This window comes from Chrysemys picta, chromosome 12, assembly GCF_011386835.1.
Source record: "Chrysemys picta bellii isolate R12L10 chromosome 12, ASM1138683v2, whole genome shotgun sequence".
NCBI lineage: Eukaryota > Metazoa > Chordata > Testudines > Emydidae > Chrysemys > Chrysemys picta.
Window position 1 is genome coordinate 57,788,947 of NC_088802.1, and position 24,605 is coordinate 57,813,551.

Consider the following 24,605-nt stretch of genomic DNA (forward strand, 5'->3'; position numbering starts at 1 on the left):
CAGACTAAATAATCCCAGTTCCCTCAGCCTCGCCTCATAAGTCATGTGCTCCAGCCCCCTAATCATTTTTGTTGCCCTCCGCTGGACTCTTTCCAATTTTTCCACATCTTTCTTGTAGTGTGGCGCCCAAAACTGGACACAGTACACCAGATGAGGCCTCACCAATGCCGAATAGAGGGGAATGAGCACCTCCCTCAATCTGCTGGCAATACTCCTATGTATACAGCCCAAAATGTCGTTAGGCTTCTTGGCAACAAGGGCACTCTGTTGACTCATATCCAGCTTCTCGTACACAGTAACCCTTAGGTCCTTTTCTGCAGAACTGCTGCCTAGCCACTCGGTCCCTAGTCTGTAGCAGTGCATGGGATTCTTCCATCCTAAGTGCAGGACTCTGCACGTGTCCTTGTTGAACTTCATCTGATTTCTTTTGGCACAATCCTCTCATTTGTCTAGGTCCCTCTGTATCCTATCCCTATATGGTGCCCAAGTCAATGTTAAAAAAAAAAAAAAAAGTCAAAGGAGATTGTTCCCATGGAGTACTACATACATGGCAAGGCTGGATTTTTTTAAAATAATGCATTTCAGCTATGAAAGTGCAAAGTAAAGCCTACCTTTCCAGGCTTTGACGGAACATAATTTTAATAATTCTTTCAACAGTGACACATATGACCTGAAGAAACTTGTGAATAATTATAATTTTGAAGATTAAATGCCAGAAAACAGTGGTTTGTAATACATCTGCATCAGAACTAACATACATACTATTAGGACTCTTCAGACTCAGGTTCAATTCTCTATACCACAGACTACTTCCTGTGTGTGACAATTGGCAAGTCACTTGGCCTCTTTCTGCCTCATTTCCTCATCTGTAAAATGGGGGAAAATACTTCTCTCTCTCACAGGAGTGTTGCAAGGATAAATGCATTAATGCATTTGCAGTCTACTGCTGAAAAGCTCTCTCTAAGAGCTAGCTATTATTACTAGTTATATGAAAAACATCCTCCATCTTTTCACCTACAGCTCCTACCACTCAGTTATAAGTCTTACAGCGCAACAATTGTTTTCCCAAGCTTCATATCAATACACAGTTATACTTGATAAAAGAACGACGAATACTGAACACTTGGAAAAAGCTTCTCTTTATAAGACTGTAAACTGAAGCAAACTATATTAGTTTACTATATTTATAGTAAATAAATAATACTTTACCATTAGGGAAAAAAGGCATTCATTTCAATGAGAAGAAATGGGCTACTACTATACAGTTAGGTCCTTATCATGGGCTACCTGCAGTTATTGGTTTGTTACTCTTTTCCCCATCATCTTCATTGGATCAGGCACTAAGTGTTATATACTCTGGGTTAGGTCCTTAGTTGGTATAAGCTGACATAGCCCTCTAAACCTACAAAAACCCATAGCTGAATCATGGCTTTTCAATCAACACTTGCAGTAGAAGACTAGATTGGGGCAGAAGTCCCCTCCCCCAGATCTGGCTGAGGCAGTCACCACACTTCTGGGAGTATGTGTCACTTTCAATATATACTTTCCCCTAGACTTGCCAACCCAATTTTGCTGGTCAGTGCAGGGAAGATGGCCATCACACTGTCCTTGCCCCCTCCCTACCTTTAAGAAAGATATCATTGTAGGCACTAGTTTTCAATGCTCAGCATTTGTGAAGGACTGAATGTGACTGTGACTAATCCCTGCACAGGAGTGAGGGCCTTTTGTGTTCTCCCCCAATGTATGGTTAGTCTAAATTTAGGCCAGAGTACTCCAATGTGGAGTACACACCACAATCTTCTTGCTAACGTTTCGGTATTACCTCGATTTCTGCATGTCCTCAGTAGTATGGAATTTGCCTGTGTATGTGCTGAGAATCCATTAAAAAGAAATTTCACTAAGAAAAAAGTAGAAGTCATTATGAATTTATTATTTACACAATTGGTAAAGTACACAAATACAGTGATAGTACAAATGAGGTGTTCCGAGATATTGGTTACCAATACACAGGTTTATACAGACATTCTAACTAATTTTTACCGGTGATGGGATACAACTATTGTGAAAGGGCAAGAACAGCCCACAACCAAGTACAATTCTAGAAATTTGCATCAGTCAGCTTTTAAGTACAGTACAGCAATTTAAGATTCTGGATAAAGAGGAAGGAAAAAAAGCTGCCTTTGTAAGTCTCTCTAACGTTACATCATTAACCACACATATTTACAAAGAAAGCACAGTGAAATGTAGAACTGTACAAATGGTAGTGCACATGCCTTAAGTCCTGAAATCTACAGTAACTGAGTAAGGGATTCTGTTATGCAAAATTATCCATGGACCAAACTTTTAAACCTTTCCATTGCACTCCCCCAAAACACAGGTTTCCCCCAATGAGATCTAGAGCAAGCACAAGCAATTAGTTAGCATTCTGAAATATCTCAAGAAAAGTGACTGACAGATTTAGTCCGTGGATTTTTGGATAGAAAAGGAATTCGCAAAACTCTGGAACAATAAAAACTATCGTAACAAAGTTTGAGGCACAAGGAAAACATTAATGGATTTGTTTTTAGCCTATGTTTTCAAATAGGATGGAATCTTTCTAATAACACTTATGTATTGCACTTTCATTTTCAAGAGGGAAATTGACATTAACTTTTCTTGAATATGACTAATAATTCTACTTTTCTAGTTCCTGCAAGGATAAAATATTTAGCATTACTTTATGAAAATGTTTTAAGTTAGAAACAATGTAAAGATCCTTCCATATTCCTTAATAGGGACATCTGCCAAGAGCACTTTTTATTTTGGACATTCAAGGCATCTGAACAAGTCATTTAACTCCAGGTAAAGAATAGCAATCCCAGAAATATACAACTTGTATTATATCACGAATGTAATTCACGCCTGAGAATCAGTTCTCAGGATTTCACAGCAGGAATATTTTGTTTATAATTCCTTTTTGAGTCTTGGTAATACACAGCAGACCAGAATTACTTGTTTTTATGTATGTGGATGCTGAAGTAAATGTACACAAATTCACTCAGTCTGCAATGGCAGTAATTCTTGTTCCACTTGCAACTGTCTTCAAACCAGCCAATCTCACAATGTAGAAAACTAGATCTTACCAAGGAAGAGTGTTTTATACACAATCCTCCTTCTCAAATGAAGGAGAAACACATGCCATGCTTACCATCTCTAAACTCCAACAAATTCCTCAAATATCAGAGACCTTCTCCCTCTTTATTCTTCACATTCTTTAGGAATAAGTTATCTATCAATATCACCATCTCTAAAGAGCCCAGACACTTCTGTCCAGTATCTTTTGTTTTCTCTGACTGTATTAGAAGAGTAAAAATTCAAAAATGTTTCTGTGTTTCACGGAGAGTTCCATTTAAAATGTGGAAGAAGCAAAGTAATAAAACTAATGCATATTAAAAAACTTTCAGGAGAACTCCCCCACCCCACATCCCAAATGGGATCATACAAAAAAAGTAAACAATTTAAATAAAATCAGATGGTTTTAATTAATTTACATATTCCCTGCCAGACTAAATTTTACAAGAAATTTCAAGTCATTGTCTTTAATTCAGGATTGTTCATATTTGACATTTTTAAATCAGACAAAAGCAAGACAGAATTCTTTACACAGAATTAAGCCAATAATCTTAGCAAAATGATATAAAATTTTCTTAAACCAACCAGGTAAAAGATTTATAGTTACAGTAGAATAATAAAAAGGGGTAAAGTCTGCCACCTGTGGAGGGAGAACTGAAATGGCTATTCAACAACAGGCGGTTAACTCTGTAAACCATCTCTTCCTTTTCCAGCCCTGTTACTACAGAGTTCACTTAAGGTCATTGGGTTTCTGGCAAGAGCCTCTTTTAATGGCACCTGTTGGAGTCTGTCCATGTTCCTGCAAGTATCTCTTTGTAAGTGGCATGGAGAACTCCAGTTGTAATGTTTCTGCTCTAGGTTGGGGTATTTTTGCTAGTAAAGCCATTGGTAACATAGGCGATCAGCCATGCATTATCTGCCTCTATGGCAAAATTATTTTCATCGGTGCACAGCAGACTGGAGAACACTGGTCGTCACACGAGCAGGAATCTATCAGGGCCAAAGAACAAGATAACATCAGCACAAGTCATTTTAACTAGCACGTAGATGGTGCTACCAAAATTGTTTCAGCCACTTGTTGCAAAACATCTGGGCATAAAAACCCTGTTAAAAGAAAAAATGATCTTTCTAGAATCTATAATCCAATGGACTACACAGGCTATTTCATACCTACCTGTAGCCACATCACGTTATCTGCATTTTCCTTCTGTATTAAGGTTAACACAGGAAATGCACCTCTTCAGCAAAAACAGAGTTTGAAGAACAAACAAATCAGAGCAAAAACATGCATGCAAAAAAAGAACAAAACCACATTAAACTGCTGAGCTCTCAAAATAAAACTGATGGTGATTCAAGGCTGAAGAAACCCATATCGAAGCATAAAGTTAAAAGTATGTTTAAAAAAAATGAGCTCTTTGGCTTTTTACTGGTGATGCCATATTAAACACATTTCACAATATTATTTACTTACCTTGAGTTTGTCTTAAGTAACATTCTGCCCACAGAAATTTAAAGGCATCACACATCAGTACATTTAATTTAAGAAGTTACAAGTGTCAAAGTAGCAATATCATTCTAAGATAGAGAAGCAGAGTCTTAAGTAGCTACCACATTTTTGGCACATAAAGATCAAGCACAACAGACAAGATCTTGATCCAGCTGGTTTCCTGCTGTCGTAACTCATGCAAGATTTGTATTGGACTTCAATGGGCGCTTTGCTTGAGTAAGCCCTAATGATTGGGGCTCTAAAGAAGTAAACCATCATTTGCAGACAGTTTGGAATATTACAACAACAATTTAAGAAAGAAGAAGCTTCTGGAGTCAGCCAAGTACACAGAACAACTGGAGAAAATTAAATAAAAAAAGAGGAAGAGAAGGATGCTACACCAAATGCAGATGTAGGATTAGTGCAAGCTGGAGCTTTATAGAGAAAGTAAAGCAGTGGAAAGAACTACAGAATGTAACAAGGAACAGAAAAATAGGATTGCCTTTTTAATATATAGCAAAGCAAAGAAGCAGCTTCTAAAATAATGTAAGAGTCAGTATCCTTCAACAGTGAGGTACAGATTTTGACCCACAAATGTTTCTATTGCTAAAACACCATTGGCTTAAATACTAGAAAACTGCGCACAAAGGCAGAAATTATTTCACTATCCACTGGCAAAGGATTTTGAGTGTCCAAGTTCAAGTCTGCCTATATTCAAGGTGCTCATGTTTCAGCTACACTAAAGAGAAGTTCATCTGAAAATGTTTTTAATCTCTGGCAGCTCATAAGGGATGGAAGAGAACTTAAAAAATATAGAAAAATGAAGGCTACTTTAATAACTTGTTCCACTCATGCCAAGATAAACCCTTACTTGAATTAGTTAATTTTGTTCTCCATGACAAGTTCAGAACAAGTAATCTGTTTTCATAATTTTAAAAGATCAATCTAGTTTAGAATGGATGTCTGAGATTGTGAGCATAATTATGGTGTGACTAGTGGTTCTAGGATAGACTTGTTTTAGAGTTGCTGGTCTGTTTATTTTATTAGCAATGTCTTAACAGCCATAGGGGCTTCCCAAATCACCAATTTTAATTAATTCTGCTAAAGAATTTAGGAAGAATAGTAGTAAATACTTCAGCTCTTGGAAGGATGTTTACTTTTACAGTCAGAAGGAATCCTAATGCCATGTCAAGTACCTGACATCTGAGCGTAGGGCACAGAGATAAAGCGTACAATTGTAAGAGTTAATGTGAGGAGGAAGAGCCAAATCTGATGTTTCCACAGGATTTAATCCCACCCCATCCAAAAAGATTTGGGTCTAACAAGAAGGGACTCACCCAGTGCTGCCTTCCAACGAGGAGACGAGCAGCTACTTGCCATGATGTTCGAAGGGAATGCTATTCTGAGGTGGGGGGGAAAAGACAGCAATTTGTAACAGTTCTACTGTCCAAATATATAAAGTTGACTACAAAATCCAACCTAAATTTGCAGTTGAACCTACATATACTTTCCAAAGACTTTAATTTCAGATTGCTACAAGACTTGTTTCTGTACGAATAGCTATTTTAAAAGGAACAAAAACATTCTTCCTCAAAGAAAGCTGAAAGCTCAGGGTTTGAGGAGCTATGTAGAAAATGATCCCTATAAAGATTAACATATGAATGGGAGTGCATTTTTATTCCAGCCTCTGTTTTAGTCCAATAAAGTGGTAATAACACAGATTGTTCATTGCCAGTGCTGGCCATTGATTTAAAAACATTCTCCTTTGTCAAAGAGACTTATTCCATTATTCCTTTATTCTTAAGTATTCTAAACCTTTTCCTCCCAACTACAGAGAGAAATTCTCAATCTACTATTAACATAAATAGGAGTTGTGCAAGAGCTAGATCCTGCAAGGTGCTATGCACTCTGCATCCAGCAAAGCACTTAAGCACATGCTTAACTTTAAGCACGTGAGAAGTTCCACTGAAACAGTCTTACAGAATTGAGCCCTGTATGAAGAGAAGCAAAGGTTACTCACCTGTTACTAGAGTTCAAGACAACCTCTGCACATTCACTCGCCTGAGATGTGCCTGATTGTACAGTCTGGACTGGAAATTTTAGCAGCAGTGCCCATGGGAGCGCTCATGCACCCACTATCCTTCCACCACTACTCTTAAGACTCAAAGGATGTAGCTATAAAAGGTAGGATGGCATTCTGACTGCCTCAGGTACTTCCACCACCTTCTCAGATCCAAAGTTCATAGATTAATTTTAACACCAGAAGAGACCATTAGTTCATCTAGTATGATATCCTGCTTCACACAGGCCATTTCTTCCAGTTACCTCTGTGCAGCCCATTAACTTGTGTTTAACTAGAGCATATCCTCCAGAAAGGAATCCAGTCTTGGATTTCAAGACATTAAAAGATGGAGAATCCACCATATTCTTTTGTCGTTTGTTCCAGTAGTTCATAATCCTCACTTTTAAAATATTGTGCCTTATTTCTAATTTGAATTTGTCTGGCTTCAACTTCCAGTCACTGGTTCTTCTCATGCCTTTCTCGGATAGATTTAAGAGTCCTTTTGTAGCAAGTATTTTCTCCCCATGAAGGAACTTTTATACATAGTGATCAAGTCACCTCTTGAACTTTTTGATAAGCTAAACAGACTGAGCTCCATCTCTCTCACTGTAAGGCATTTTTTCCATCCCTCAAATCATTTGAGGCTTTTGTCTGCATCCTCTCCTTTTGAAATGTGAACACCAACATGGGACAAAGTATTCCAGAATCACTCTCATCAATGCCATATACATAGGTAAACACACATCCCAACTCCTAATTCCTATTCCTTTGTTTATAAATCTAAGGACTACATTAGGACTTTTTGCCAGAGCATCATACTGGGAGCTCATACTGAACTCCACTATGACCCTTAAATCCTTTTTCAGGGTCATGACTTTCCAGGATACAGTCCCCTGTTCTTTAGGTATGGGCTGCATTCTTTCTGCCCAGATATATGACATTGCATTTGGCTAATTTTGTTGGAATGGGCCCAACTTTCCACGCGATCCAGATAACTATGTATGACTGCCCTGTCCTCACCACATTCTGCCAACATTTGCGCTATCTGCAATTCTTCCAAAATGCTTTAAAATATTATTTGAGGAAGTTTTTATTAGTTTACAATTAATAAAATTACCATGTAAATATCGAACAATTACAAGAGTTGTCTCTTTAAACAAAAACTAATAGCTCTGACAGTATTCCAATGTTTCTATTTAACAGGGTGTTACCATATTACACACTGAACATCTTATCTTTACAGTGCCTATAATATGTTGTGTCAAGTGATTTCATTGAATTGAGTGAAATCTCTATATACACATATTTTACAGACCAGGCATGTCTATCAAATGTTAATATTCAAATAAATTGGACAGGTGCCATCTGAAAATTATCAACAGTGATTTTATATTTACTTCCAGATCATTAACTTACATGCTGAATAGCAGTGGCCCTAGAACTGATCCTTGCAGAACTTTACTAGAAACATCTCTATTTAATGATTCCCAACTGACAGCTACTTTTTGAAGATCTGTCAGTTAGCCAGGTCTTAATCCATTTAACATGTGCTTCATTGTTGTTGTATAGGGCTAGTTATTTAATCAGAATGCCATATAGTACTAAATCAAATGCCTTACAAAAGTTTAAGTATATTACATCTATCCAGTTACTTTTATCATCCAAACATCTCAAAGAATGAAATAAAATTTGCTTGACAAGATGTATTTTCCATAAAACCATGTGGATTAGCATTATATTGCCTTCTTTCAATTCTTTATTAATGGAAACCTGTAGCAGCTTTTCCATAATTTTGCCCAGATTGATGTAGTTGAAATCAGCATTCCAACTAAGAAGGGAAGGTGGGCTGGGAGTGTGAATGTGCAAAGGTCATCTGTAAGAACCCTGGTTACAGGTGAGTAGCTTTCGTTTCTTCTTAAGAGTACCTTTTTGGTATATTCCCACTCTTGGGAATTTGGCAAGTAGTGCTTCTCCCTCTGCATGGTTGGATGAGAATGCCTGGTTGAGGATTGCAGTACTGTCTTACCAACCGAGCAACTGATCTAGATGCCAAATGGCAGATCTACAGATTTCTAATATGAGAGTATGTCTAAGGCAAGCCATAGAGAGTGCTCTGTTGCTTTTCATTAAGGATTTAGGGGTATTTTAACATTCCTCTATACACAGAGGTTCGGCTTCCTTGACCACAGGTTACTGTTCCAGGAAGGACAGCTGAGTGGAGATGGGGTCCACTTATCAAGAAAGGGGAAGAGTGTCTTTGGATACAGACTGGCTAACCTAGTGAGAAGGACTTTAAACTAGTTTTAAAGGGGACAGGAGATAAAAGCCTACAAGTAAATCACAAACATGGACACCTGGGAAAAGGGTTGGAAATGGGGGGGGTGGGGGGGAAGCATGGTCAATTATAGGAAGGATAAAGGAGAGACAAGAGGGAACAGAGAGGGAAAACCAAATCATTATCTTAGATGTCTTTATACTAATTCAAGAGGTATGGGGAATAAACAGGAAGAACTAGAAATACTAGTGAATAAACACAGAACAAAAAGAGGGCTACTGAATCATGGAGCTTGCAATAACCTACAGTTTGAAGGAAGCAATATATGTTTTATTAAGCTTCTGATTAATTTTCAAGCTAACTGTTGGCCCTGGATGAGGGGCAGGGTATGGCTCTATATTACAACGATGGTCCTCTATATCACCATTTGATTTGCCTCTGGCTTCCACCTTGATGGAACAATTTTGGATTTTGTTGTAAGGAACAAGATCCTTAATGGCATGCTCTCGTAGTCTGGCTCTTTCAGCAGAGTCTGACACCTGTGAGGCTAGGGATTTCTCCACAGTATGATCCAATGAAGTGGATTCACATTGACTGGCACCTTAGGACTGGCTCCAGTTAAGAAGATAGACACCTGCACCAGAGAACTGTTGGGTTTTCTGGACCCATCATTTGTCAGAAGGGAATCGGATCTCCAACACTTGTGGATCCCTGGACTTGGAGCCAGAAAGTTTAGCTGCTAATGCTTCCTCCAGTAGCAATGCTTGGAGTTGATTCTGAAACTTTTTGCTAGCCCTGGTGGTCAGTCTGCTGCATATAGAGGATTAAGATAGTGAATGACCTTCCTCCAAGAAGGCCAAACAATTCACATGTGCATCTGAAATAGGAAAGATAGCAGGGCAAAAGGCACATCTCTTGAACCCCAACTTTGTGGTCTTCGGTTCTACAGTTGGGAACTGGGGGATCGGAGTCCGTGTGAAATCCTCAGCAAAATAAAGAAATTAAAATTGCTACATAATAAACTAAAGACAGCACTGGGAATGATCTGTTCCATCAAATGCAGGTTGGGGGAGATGGCCAGATTCCTGTTTTGTCTGCTATCAGGGCTGGAAAGAACTGAGGTGGTTGGTGGGACAAGCCCCCTTTTATAGCCATTCACTCCAAATATGTGTAGCAGCGAGAGGAAGGGCAGCATGTGTGTGAGAGCACTCTGACAAGCACTGCTACTAGAAGGTTACTTTGGTCCAGGCAGCACCATTGATGCATCCCAGGAGTGGGGATCTGTACAGACTACTTGAAGAACACATACCTATGTGTTCCAGATATCCAGGTATCTTCATCTCTTACAGCTAAAAAAAAAAAACCTAAAAGTAACTGGCAACATCATCCTGGAGAACCCTTGACTGAAGTGAGACATGAGACATTTTCCTGATCAAAAAGATCCCAAATACCCAATCAAGTTTATTTTATCTTCTATAAAAAGGATTCAGCACTTTTGAAGTTAAATGTGGAAAAAATCTCTTTTGGTCTGGTTGGATTGTAACAGAAAACAAAAGTTCCCCTAAACTAAGACATGATTCACTATTCAAATAAAAAATTCTGAAACTTATTTCTGTAGTGTCAGTGCAAATGAGAACCTTTAACACTTCCTGCTTTATTCTGGAGCTACCACCACCAACCTGAATCCAATTTTTCAGTATCAAAAGTGGAACAATCAGCAAATTAAAAGGCAGGATTCCTTAATCATATATAAGATAATCTTAAATACATGCTTTGAAGAACATCTTGTGTCTGGAATTATCAATGAGGAAACTGACAACAAATCTGGATGGTTCAAGATATTCACATTCTCAAATATTGTATATGATATATATTTATATTAGAAATTGATAGTAAACATTTTCCCTAACTATTCTTGTAGTGTCATCTATATTAAATTACAAAAGTGTGATTCAAATCTGAAAGACCTGAAAATATTTTGGAAGTCTCTGAGATCAGTGAAATTCAATAAATGCTAAATATGATTGAAGTTTAACGGAGACCTGAAATGTTTTAAACTATGCACTAAAGTAAATAAGTTTATAGACTGAGAAACCACAGGACTTTTAAACAAAGTTTGAAATCCTTGGCTAGCTACCATGGTATGAAAATAGATTATTCTTTTCTATACTCCTTGGCTCCAAAATTGCAAAGGGATTCATGAATCCAGGTTGGCAAGTCCCAAAATCTACATGGATCTATTTGGAAAGAATAGGGCCTTATATTTATAAAACTCTAGATGTTACAGGATTATGTTACTATACTCCTTGTACTTTAATACAGAAATGCTTCAGAAAAATGCAATGCACGAATTTGAGCCAAACATTCCATAACTACAGCCACCTAAAGAACTGGAATGAATTACTAACCACACCAGGATTAAGAACACTCTGAAACTTTACCATCGGGAGTTTTATTCCTTCATTACAAGCAAGATACACTCAGACATGGAAGGGAATAAGAATAAAACACCACTTACTGCAATTTTTCCCCACTAATGACTTGCTTTTATGTCGACTGTTACAAAGACAATCTCAAATTCCATCAAATCTGAGAGTTAAACACTGAGTAAATACTGAAATAATGCCTATTGGGCTAGAAAAGACAATCATCTTTTCATCTGAGGACCTCCAAGGGATTTAACAATATTAACTATACTTTGCCAAATCTCTGAACATAATAAAAATCATCACATATGGGGCAGTGAAAGCTATATGATAAGCTGTATTTAATGTCCAGATATAATCACCTCACTTACATTATGCTCACTATCTCAGCTAGGATTTATACAAATCCAAATTTAAGACTTCTCAAAATAGCTGCTTTCTTTCCTCCCAATCTGCTGAAAAAGCACCTCTTCCCTCTCCCCAACTGTACAACTCCAGCCCTCCCCTGCTTTAAACTAAAGGGACCAGGAGACAGGTCAGTGACCTGGGACTCAAAGTTCAGTAACTTGCCCTTCAGAGCTAAAAATGGAGACCATTCTCAGATTTCAAAACAGATAAACAGGACTTGTTTCTAAAACCTGGATGGGTCCTGACATATCAGACTTCAAAAGTCATAAAATTTCTGTGTGTGAAGAATTTAAGGTAATTTTAAAAGAGGCTTTAAAAATATATTTCCCTCTTACTCTGAGATCTGTGGGAGTAATGATATTAAGAGAGTTTGGTTTTACAAGTGGAGGAACACAAAAAACAGTCCAAATAAAGATTTTATAAACTCAACTATTTCTAAAATGTATTAAGAGTAGCTATTACTTTATACGTTTATTACACACATCCATAAATAGAAAGTTTTCCACTTCCCCATTCAGTGTGCAAGTTCAATGGTGAGAGAGAAAGAGAGCTCTGTAGTGTCTGTGGCTGAAGCCCAGAGGAATGCTGCCTCCTTTGCTACAGAATTTGAACAGTGTGGACTGAATGAAGCTGTATTTTGCATAATCCTGGCTCATTCAATGAGATGCATGATGTGCAGAGTACTGACTCCCGCATCTACAACCCTTTCAATTATTTGTCATCTTTGACTCTCTCCTTCACTCTACTGCCAAAATCCACATTGAGGATAGTTTCCCCTGCTACAGTTTAGTATATTTCTAAAGCCAAGTAAAATGAGAGCTCTCTGAACTGATTTTTTTTGTTTGCCATGTCCAATTTTTGCAAGATTTTGGAAGGGAGAAAGCCTTTCAAGTTCACTTTCAAAATAAACGTATTTGCAATTAATTCTGAACTCATTAATTCTATTATAAAATCCCAGATCATTAAATTCATTTTTAAAAATGGAAAATGTTGATTAGCACTTAGCATCTCAAAATTTGACACATTTGCAAGCAAAACAAAGTGGAATGCCAACCATGAGAGCTGAATTTACTTCCCAGATAATATTCCTGTATATCAAATAGGGCTGTCAAAGAATTTAAAAAAATTAATTGTGATTAATTGTAACATTAAAAAAAAATCAATTAATTTCAGTTTTAATTGCACTGTTAAACAATAACAGAATACCATTATTTAAATATTTATGGATGTTTTCTACATTTCCAAATATTTATTTCAATTATAACACAATATAAAATTATGTGAGCACTGTATACTTTATTACAAATATTTGCACTGTAAAAAACAAACAAAAGAAATAATATTTTTCAATTAATCTCATAAATACTATAGTGCAATCTCTTTACTGTCAAAGTGTAACTTATAATTATTATTTTTTACATAACTGCACTCAAATAAAACAATATAAAACTTCAGAGCCTACAAGTCCACTCAGTCCTACTTCTTGTTCAGCCAATCACTAAGACAAAACACATTTATTTACATTTTTTTGGGAGATAATGCTGCCCACTTATTTACAATATCACCTGAAAGTGAGAACAGGTGTTTGCATGGGACTTTTGTAGCTGGAGTTGCATTCGTATGCCCCTTCATGCTTAAGCCACCATTCCAGAGGACATGCTTCCATACTGATGAAGGGCTCTGCTCGATGACAATCCAAAGCAGTGCAGACTGATGCACGTTCATTTTCATCATCTGAGTCAGATGCCACCAACAGAAGGTTGATTTTCTTTTATAGTGGCTCGGGTTCTGTAGTTTCCAAATAGGAGTGTTGCTTTTTTAAGACTTCTGACAGCATGTTCCACACCTCGTCCCTCTCAGATTTTGGAAGGCACTTCAGATTCTTAAACCTTGGGTCAAGTGCTATAGCTATCTTTAGAAATATCATATTGGTAACTTCTTTGCGTTTTGTCAAATCTGCAATGAAAGTGTTCTGAAATCGAACAACATATGCTGGGTCGTCATCCAAAACTGTTGTAACATGATATATATGTCAGAATGCAGGTAAAACCACGGAACGGGAGATAAACAATTCTCCTCTGAGGAGTTCAGTCACAAACTTAAACACTTTTTTTTTTTTTTAAACAAGCGTTATCAGCATGGAAACTGTCCTCTGGAATTCTGGGCAAAGCACGAAGGAGCATACAAATGTTCAGCATATCTGGCACCTAAATACCTTCCAACGCCAGCTACAAGAGTGACATGTGAATGAATGTTCTCACTTTCAGGTGACATTCTAAGTTCCCTGTAAGCTGCACAGCTGTGCAGCAGGCTCTCAAGGGCCGTGCAGGTGGGGAGAGGAGCCTCTCCCCCAGCCCAGTCAAGCCCCACCCCGCCCGAGCTGCGGGGGAGAGGACCCCCTCCCCCATCCCATCCCCACCCCACTGGAGCTGAGGAGAAGAGGAACCCCTCCCCCAGCCCAGCTCAGCGCCATCAGAGCTGCCGCAGCTAGGGAGAGGCGCCTCTCACCGGGCCCCAAGCTCCTATGGGGAGAGAGGGCTGGAGGGAGTCTTCTCTCCCCATCGCAGCCCTGGTGCAGCCTGCACCCCAAACCCTTCATCACAGCCGCCCGAGGGGGGGGGGGGGAGAGGAGAGAGTGGGGCAATTTGCCCCAGGTCCCGGCCCGGCGGAGGTCCGGGTCTTCAGGGGCATTTCGGCGGCGGGGGGCCCTTCAGTGCTGCCGAAGACGCGGAGCGACTGAAGGGCCCCCCGCCGCTGAAATGCCACTGAAGACCCGGACTGTCGCTGGGTGAGTACAAGCGCCGCAGCTCCCCCGCTTTGTCCCAGGCTCCCTGAATCCTCTGGGCGGCCCTGCTCTTCATCCCCAGCCCCACTCCTGAGCCCACACCCCAACCCTCTGCCCCAGCCCTGATCGCCCAGAGCACCTTCCTGCCCCCCAAACCCCTTATCCCCAGCCTCATCACAGAGCCTACATCCCCAGCTGGAGCCTGCACCAATTCACGCACCCCAACCCCCTGCCCCAGCCCTGATCCCCCTCCAAACCCCTCGATCCGAGCCCAGAGCACCCTCCTACACCCCAAACTCCTCATCCCCAGCCCCACCCCAGAGCCCAGAGCCCTCACCCCCCGCTGCCCCAGTCCAGAGCTCCCTCCTGCATCCTGAACTCCTCATTTCTGGCCCCACCCTGGAGCCCTCACCCCCTCACGAACCCCAACCCCAATTTTGTGAGCGTTCATGGTCCACCATACAATTTCTAATCCCAGATGAGGCCCTTGGGCCAAAAAGTTTGCCCACCCCATTATACGAGGTGAACTGCAAATATTTCTTTTGTTGATCTTTCTTACTGTGCAAATATCTGTAATAAAAAATAATATAAAGTGAGCACTGTACACTTTGTATTCTGTGTTGTAACTGAAATCAATATATTTAAAAATGTATAAATCATCCAAAGATAGTTATAAGAAATTTAAATTGGTATTCTATTACTGTTTAACAGTGCGATTAATCACTATTAATTATTTTAATCGAGTTAATTTGTTTTGAGTTAATCGTGATTAATTGATAGCCCTAATATTAACTAAACTACCTAAACAATAGAAGGACACTGTCAATAACTGATATTTCAAAGCAAATACACCGCTGAAGTCTCTACAATCTAACTATGTCTGGAGATAAATCTGTATTCTAGAGAACCCTAAGACAAGCCATGTGTACACTAAAATTTAAGATACAGGTTTTGTTGGGTCTAGAATTTCTCATCTTCTCTATACACTAAGAATGCTGTATTGATTTAAAGGCAATTCCATAGTGAGCACCACCACAGTATGATCATTTACACTATAGCCTACCACCATGCTACACAGGTTGCACTTAATCAGTCACTAAAGCAGTTTAGGCACAATTTTAACTGTATGTGTAGGAAAAACAATGGCATTATACATTTTAAAAAGCGTATTAATTTCACTAATTAAAAAGCTACTATTAATTCCGAACCTTGTTAAAAAGTCCATTAATGCAGAGAGACAGCGAACTTTGCAGAAGGCATACAAATTAAATTCTGACAGAATTATGTCACTCTAACTAAAGACAGTGATGATGTGATTGTCAAATAAGTATTAAATACTCAATTAGCAGTTTTTTTTCTTCTAGAAATCCACAGATGGGAAGAAATAAGCCAATGTTTACAAAATGTCCAAAAGACTAGTAAACTTAAGAAAATTTTACTTTTACACTTTTAAATGGGAACTACGAGTACTGGGAATTAAGAGAAAAATCCGAAAGTTATAAATGAAAGGTACCTGATAGCTAGGTTAGCTAGCTAGCTTAAACATGCTATCAAAACAAGAAAGATATATTTCAGAGTAGCAGCCGTGTTAGTCTGTATCCGCAAAAAGAAGAACAGGAGTACTTGTGGCACCTTAGAGACTAACAAATTTATTAGAGCATAAGCTTTCGTGGACTACAGCCCACTTCTTCGGATGCATATGGATATGCATCCGAAGAAGTGGGCTGTAGTCCACGAAAGCTTATGCTCTAATAAATTTGTTAGTCTCTAAAGTGCCACAAGTACTCCTGTTCTTCTTTTTGAAGAAAGATATAGTGAAAGAAGGAACAAAGCAGAAGTGGAATAGAAAAGTAAAGGATTACATGGAAGAAAAAATGTTGTTCAAGACTTAATTATCTTGACTAAGTATACCGCATCATCATATTTCCACCTCAGAATTACAGCAACTGCTATATTTCTACAATATTAGATCCTCTCAGCAGTAAAAAAATAAAACAAAACTAAAATGCACAAGCCATGTTTTCTAGATTGCACAAGACTTTTGAATTCTGCAGTTAAAATTACTAAGATAATTTTAAGATCCTTTAAGACCCTGAATATTATACTACCTGTAATCATGTCTAATGCAAATATAGGAAATTGTTCTGACTGCTTTAGTGAAACAAATATATAGCATATGTTCCACCAAATAGCACACACGACCCTTTGGGCTCCTACTGTATACTGAACATCTTCTCATATGGCTCTTTAATACAGCCCTGGCATTAAAAGGCTTGCCAATGGGCATACACAAAGAAATAGAAAGATGGAGATTAAACAAAAATATTGTCCTTGTTCAGTTCTTTAGAGATCAATATGATACTTTGTTATATATTGAACTGATATCGTAAGACAAAGGCTTTATGAGTGGTGCCTCCAACAAAGCGAAAAGGTAGGAACTACATACCTAAATATTCTAAACTCCTTTATAAAATAAGAAAGTGAATATTCTTCAGTATGAAATCCCATTGATAAACTGGTAAACTGACATAGGAAGGTACAACAGCCTGATCAAAATAAGTACTCTCAAATTAAACCCCTCCCTTTCCCATAAAAAGGTGTTTATTCTGTACCTGTGAAGTTGACATGCGAGAAGTATCTTGGCGGCCTGTTAAATCAGACGAAGAGATATTGACAGGGGCACCACGATGCAATCTCATACTCACTTTCCGTTCTCGCTCCATTCCAGACACTGGCCGAGGAGAGGCGTTAGCTGTGAGAAAGACTGTATTAGCCTTATCACTTAACTTTCTTGTAATACAGTTTTAAACAGGATTTCAAGAGGTGCTAGTTTTTAAGACCTTTTAAAAAAAAAAAAACCTGTTTCACCAGGGAATGGACAAACACCTAAATCCCTTTTGCAGTGACAGTAGGCAGAAACAGCAGTTAAGTTATATGTAATAACCAGGCGTTGGATTTGATCACAACGGGGAGAGAGGGGGAAAAAAAAAAAAGTATACACTCATTTAAACTTGACAGAAGACAGCTCAAGATTTAAGAACAAAAGAGCTGCCATACTGGTTCAGACCATGGCTCATCCTGCCCAGCACCCTGTCTCCAGGGCAATTATGAAGTGATCCATCCCTATCTACCCCTTCTGGCTTCTGATATTCAGAGGTTTAGGGTCACCCTGACCATGGTGTTGTGTCCCTGACCATCATGGGTAATAGCTATTTATGGATCTATCCTACATGAACTTAGTCATTTTTTTTTTAAAACACTTATACTTTTGGGGATCACAACATTCCATGACAATGAGTTCCACAGGTTAATTGTGCTTCATGTGAAGTAGTACTTCCTCTTGTTTGTGTTAAACCTGCTACCTATTATTTTCATTGGGTGACCTCTGGTTTATGTAGGAAAGGGTAAATAACACTCCTTTATTCACTTTTTCCACACTATTTATGATTTTATAGACCTATCAGATTCCCCCCCTCCCCTTTTTTCTAAGATGAACAGCCCTAATCTTTTTAGTTCCTCGTATGGAAGTTTCCATATCCTTGATCACCTTTGTTGCTTTTCTTTGAACCTTTTCCAGTTTTTTGGAGATGGGGTGACCAGAACTGGACACAGTATTCAAGGTGTAGGCGCACCATATATTTATGTAGGAGCATTATGATTCTATAATTATGATATTTTCTGTCTTATTTTCTATACCTTTCCTAATAGCTCCTAACAGACTTTTAGCCTTTTTGACTGCTGCTGTGTATTGAATGGACGTTTTCAGAGAGCTGTCCACAGTGAGGCCACGATCTCTTTCTTGGGTGGCAATAGCTAATTCAGAATCCATCACTATGTATATATAGCTGGGATTATTTTTTCCAATGTTCATTATGGGGGGAGGGATAGCTCAGTGGTTTGAGCATTGGCCTGCTAAACCCAGGGTTGTGAGCTCAATCCTTGAGGGGGCCACTTAGGGATCTGAGGCAAAATCAGTACTTGGTCCTGCTAGTGAAGGCAGGGAGCTGGACTCGATGACCTTTCAAGGTCCCTTCCAGTTCTAGGAGATAGGATATCTCCATTATTACAAAATTATTACTTTGCACTTAACATTGAATTTGATCTGCCATCTTGTTGCCCAGCCACCCAGCTTTGTGAGATCCCTGTGTAACTCCTCAGAGTCTGCTTTGGACTTGACTATCTTGAATTAATTCTGTATTGTCCAGAAACATTGCCACTTCTGTTCGTCCCCTTTTGCAGATCATTCATTAGTATGTTGAACAGATACAGATCGCTGGGGGACCCCGCTATTCACCTCTTTCCACTAGGAAAATTGATTATTTATTCCTACCCTTCAACAAACCCTTTAAACCTGTTTTATTTTGTAGAAGACAAACAGGACTGTCTCAATCTCAGATCAAGTATAAAACATCAAGCCCTAGAAACTCATGAGCTATGCTGTCAAATATCAGAGGGGTAGCCATGTTAGTATGGATCTGTAAAAAGCGCAAAGAGTCCTGTAGCACCCTATAGACTAACAGATGTATTAGATCGTAAGCTTTCGTGGGTGAATACCCACTTCGTCAAATGTCGCTTTATGAGCTATGCTGTTAGCTGACGGACCAGCAGTCAGTTGCACCAGATGCTGTTCTCCTGTGACAAGAAATCTTGTATTGGAGGAAGCAGGGATAAGAGGGAAGGGAAGATCAATCTTTGGACAGATGCAGGAACTTGGATATAACCAAGTCTGCTGTGTCCAGGTTGGTGAGACTAAGATCATGCTGGGTCTCTTCTGCCAAATCTCCATAAATATTTCAAGGATGAATGGAAATGTGGAGGAAAGGTGTAAGAGGACCTCTTTCTTGTCAGTGTAAAAGGTGTCTAATACACATGGGATCCCTGCTTGGTCTCAAACAGATCTTCACATGAGCCACCAAAGATCTGAATGCTCACTTGTAATGGATGATGTGTCCCCTTCCATTTGATGTAAGCAACTTTTTTTTTTTTTTTTAAAGTGTCAAGTGCAGAGCAGATATTATTTTAATGAACCATCCACTCTGACTGATTACTTTCTGACAGAGGCAACACAATTATGTTTCTGATCTGTGGTGAAAAGATTTGTAAGCCAACCTGATGGCCCTCAGCTCTAGCAAATTTATGTGAAGCTGCTGCTCGTTAGGCTTCCGAAGACCACAGACAGAGATCCTAAATGCGTTCCCCATCCTAGACTGGAGGCATTCATGATATTTATCATCAGAACTGGTTGAGATAAATGCATTTAAGACATTCCCTGGTTTTAGCCACTACCATAGGGAGGTATGAGGGAGAAACCGATAATAAAATGGGACATGATAGAAGTATATAAAATAATGGTCTAGAGAATGTAGATTAGAAGCTTCTGTTTTCCCCATCTCATAACACAAGAACAGGGGACATACAATGATATAAGGAAATGCTCTTTTGTTTAATGCATAATTTGACTGTGGAAACTGCCACAGGATGTTGATGAGACTACTACTTCAGTACACTTCAGAAAGAGCAAACATTTATATGGATACAAAGAATATCCAGAGTTATAATATTAAAGAGTATGGAAGGATTATAAAACTTGTGCTTCAGAGTTTAACCCAATTTCTCATGGATTGGTAACTGGTTAAAAGATAGGAAACAAAGGGTAGGTATAAATGGTCAGTTTTCAGAATGGAGAGAGGTAAATAGTGGTGTCCCCCAGGGGTCTGTTCTGGGACCAGTCCTATTCAACATATTCATAAATGATCTGGAAAAAGGGGTAAACAGTGAGGTGCTAAAATTTTCAGAGGATACAAAATTACTAAAGAGAGTTAAGACCCAGGCAGACTGCAAAGAGCTACAAAAGGATCTCTCAAAACAGGATGACTGGGCAACAAAATGGCAGATGAAATTTAATGTTGATAAATGCAAAGTAATGCACATTGGAAAGAATAATCCCAATTATACCTATAAAATGATGGTGTCTAAATTAGCTGTTACCACTCAAGAAAGAGACCTTGGAGTCAATGTGGATAGTTCTCTGAAAACATCCACTCAATGTGCAGCGGCACTCAAAAAGGCAAACAGAATGCTGGGAATAATTAAGAAAGGGATTGATAATAGGACAGAAAATATCATGTTGCCTCTATAGAAATCCATGGTACGCTCACATCTTGAATAATATGTGCAGATGTGGTTGCCTCATCTCAAAAAAGATATATTGGAATTGAAAAAGGTTCAGAAAAGGGTAACAAAAATTATTAGGGGTATGGAATGGCTTTTATATGAGGAGAGATTAAGACAGACTTTTCAGTTTATGAAAGATGGCTAAGGGGAGATATGATTGAGGTCTATAAAATCATAACTGGTGTAGAGAAAGTAGATAAGGAAGTGTTGTTTACTACTTTTCATAACACAAGAGCTAGGGATCACCAAATGAAATTAATAGGCAGCAGGTTTAAAACAAATAAAAGGAAGTATTTCTTCACACAACGCACTTTCAACCTGTGGAACTTCTTGCCAGAGGATGTTGAGAAGGCCAAGACCATAACAGGGTTAAAAAAAGAACTAGATAAATTCATGGAGGATAGGTCCATCAATGGCTATTCGCCAGGATGGGCAGGGATGGTGTCCCTAGCCTCTGTTTGCCAGAAGCTGGGAATGAGTGACAGGGGATGGATCACTTGATGATTACCTGTTCTGTTCATTCCCTCTGGGGCACCTGGCATTGGCCACTATTGGAAGACAGGATACTGGGGGCTAGATGGCCCAGTAGGGCCATTCTTATGTTCATTAGGGAATAGGATAAAACTTTCGGGGGGGGGGGGGGGAGGAAGAGCACGAAGAGGGGCAGATTATCCCACATCTGTCTACTGAGGGCTTTCTCACCCCATCCTGTGAAGCATCTAGTACTGACTACAGTCTAAACAACAAAGAGTCCTTGTGGCACTTTAACAAAATAAATGTGTTAGTCTCTACTTTTTAAGGTGCCACAAGGACTACTCATTGTTTTTGCTGATACAGACTAACACGGCTACCACTCTGAAACCTGACTACAGTCTGAAACAGAATGCTAAACTAGATGGATCACATGTCTGATTTGGCAATTCCTAATTTTGGGTAAGACCAAATGTGAATTAAAATATCAAAAATTTGAAAAAGTGAACTTTTCAGCCTAAAACTGATATTGAGATTTGTTTGTGTAATATGAAGTAAAAAGGGAGAGGTTGGTTCCAGCAGGAGGATGGGCCTTGAGGGAGCTCTGTGTTTCCCTTCAACTACTGCTCTAATATGTTCAGTAGCAGCAGGTCTTAACACATGATTTCTGCGGTGAGGTTCTATGGAGGTAATGCCATGAAAAAGAAATTGATTTTATTATCTGAATAAGTGGAAGTCAGTACGGAACTACTGATCTGTTATGTAGCAGCAAGCTCAAAGTGTATCTGAAGTCATTTCAGTTTGCCACTGTGCTGGAAATCTATTTTCTCATAACTATGCTGAGGTGCAATAAAAGAAGATCTAAGCCCAACTTCAGTACACTAGGTGATTAAATCTTTAACAAAGCCTTAAAGGAAAAAATAATAGATCAGTCCTATGGAACCTTATGTTATTCCTTACATAAGTAGAAAATCATTTTGGTACACAATTAAAATAAAATCACCACTAGGGAAAATCTCTTTACATACAATTTTTTTTTTACATTTATTAGTTTGAAGTGGGGACTCAGCAAAACACATAAAAATGTAATGACTTTATAAATGGAATGTCCTGAGAACAAGTTCACTTGGAAAAGGTGATCCTTCTAGAGTGAGTAAAGTGTGTAATTGTTCCCAAACCACAGCAGGTATTTAAGGCAACAATCTAAATCAGACTAGCACGTAGCAAGGCAATTATTATGCGCAGCAGAAAGGAAAACCTGTCCAGTAATTTATGGAAAGAACAGCATTTACAGAGAGTATATTTATAAAATATTTCCCTAATCCTGGTTATTTACTCAAATTGATTTTGAAGGAGGGCAAAATGGTATAGTTCAGTAACCAGGAAGTAGCTGAAGAATAGCATAGTCTGCAAGATGAGTCTGCTCCAGGAATTTGATTACTTACCAGTATGTGAAGTTGGAGTAAGGGGAGGAGGAGGAGCTACGTCTTGCGTTCCCCTCAGCCTCCCAGAGGCAGTGGAGGGTAAACCACGTACTGCAGGATTTCGTGTATGTCTCAATCTTTCCTCTCGTTCTCTCCTTTCACGTTCAGCATCTTCAGCGGCTCTGCTTGCACCCTGTAAGTCATGAAACTAGTTAACAATTAGGGTGAGTATTGAGCTTAGTACTCCATTTCATATAAATACTAATTACTAAAATAACATTTAACATGTATCAGAGGGGTAGCCGTGTTTGTTGCTTTTTACAGATCCAGACTGAGTCCTGTGGCACCTTTAAGACTAACGGATGTATTGGAGCATAAGCTTTCGTGGGTGGATGCATCCAACTAAGTGGGCATTCACCCACGAAAGCTTATGCTCCAATACATCCGTTAGTCTTAAAGGTGCCACAGGACTCTCTGTTGCATTTAACACATGGCATGTGAAATGGAACCTGACAGTTTGTTCCTGTAAGTTCCCATAAAAACTATGGTATTGAATTTAATTTGTATTTCATTATAACATCCAGATATTATAGTTATGAGGAGGACTGGGGTGTCAGAAATCCTATCTAACATGTCCATTGTCATGGCATCTGGGTACCTCACAATAGTTACAAGTAACAGTAATTGCCTTCTTCCAAAAATTCAGAAGGTGACCTCACAAACCCCAGAACCTGCTTTGATGGGAAAATACCAATTAAAGATCTGGTTGTACTTGATCTTACTTTGTACCCTAAAGCTGATCACACTCGCAGACCACAAGAGGAGTGGAATTCATTGGTGAAGGACTTGACTGAGAACACACTTTTCCTGGGTCTGAAAAACACACCAGAAACAACCCTGCTGATATTAGGGCTTGTCTTCACTACGGGGAGATCGACGCTGATGCAATCGATGAAGCACGGGTCAACTTAGCGGGTCTAGTGAAGCCCCGCTAAATCAACGGCGGAGCGCTCTCTGGTTGACTCCGGTAGTCCAGCTCTCTGAGAAGAGTAAGGGAAGTCAACTGAAGAGTGTCTCCCATTGACACAGCGCAGTGAAGACACCAGGGCAAGTCAACCTAAGCTACATCGAATCCAGCTACGTTATTCACTTAGCTGAAGTAGCATAACTTGGGTTGACTTATCCCAGTAGCGAAGACAAGGCCTTAGCCATTGTGACAGGACATAGTGGAAAAGCAATCTTTAGGGTTCCATGTCACTCAAGACTTACATCAATCAGCACTTGAAGCTGCACTCAGAAGTATGAAACACTGGTATAATATACTCTTAGAAAATCACCCTCTCAAGAGCTGAACCATTTCATTCTCCACAAGCTGAGTCCGCTTGAAACTCTTAGGGAAGCTACTGGCAGAGGACATTGCAGTAATCTAGTTTTGAAGTGAAAAACAAGGATCACCATTAGGTCAGCATCTGATTAGAAGCTGGTTCCAGCTACTGCCAACTTCCAAAAAATCCAGGAGTAGGGCACTGAACAAAGAATAATCTGAACTGGCAAACTAAGTTATGTAACTTGCACAAATTTCTGTACATCTCATTCAATCCATATAAAATGCAACTGCTAAGCTCTCCTTACCAGTTGATCTGATCACATCCCTGGCCCCCTCTGAATATGTAGAAGGATTCCCTTCACTTATGTACTGCATCAACTTTTGCTGGCATTACCATAGGCTTCTATTTAGCACTTTTTTGTTCTTGTTTGAATAATGACAACTTTGACACCCACTTCGTCCATGCCTCTCAGCTATCACCGAGCTTTCTTTTAATGTTGTCCTCTATGCATGCAATTCCAATCCTGAACTGATCTACAAAAGCCACTTTCCTCTCTTTCATTTAAATCCCTCTTGAAGATACATCTCTTTCTGGAAGCATAACAAAAGCAGCTGACAAAATCACTGACTTACTTCCTTCCCTTATTTAACTTATA

General features: G+C 39.1%; 1 protein-coding gene across 5 annotated transcripts in view; it reads right to left on the minus strand.

The window, feature by feature from the left end:
* Nucleotides 1-1,909: 1,909 nt before the first annotated feature.
* Nucleotides 1,910-24,605, minus strand: part of CSNK1D (casein kinase 1 delta) — a 48,086-nt gene continuing 25,390 nt past the window's right edge. Inside the window, exons 7-10 of one of the 5 annotated variants that reach the window (XR_010591945.1) lie at nt 22,644-22,815; nt 17,166-17,305; nt 5,935-15,123; nt 1,910-4,101 (exon numbers count right to left, since the gene is read on the minus strand). Coding sequence is in view for 4 of the 5 variants with exons in the window: in XM_005283098.5 (XP_005283155.1) it covers nt 4,051-4,101; nt 17,166-17,305; nt 22,644-22,815 (363 nt within the window). In the remaining variant the exon portion in view is untranslated. The remainder of the gene's footprint in view (nt 4,102-5,934; nt 15,124-17,165; nt 17,306-22,643; nt 22,816-24,605) is intronic. The other 4 variants (XM_024104731.3, XM_008167719.4, XM_008167720.4 and 1 more) reach the window with 4 other exon arrangements.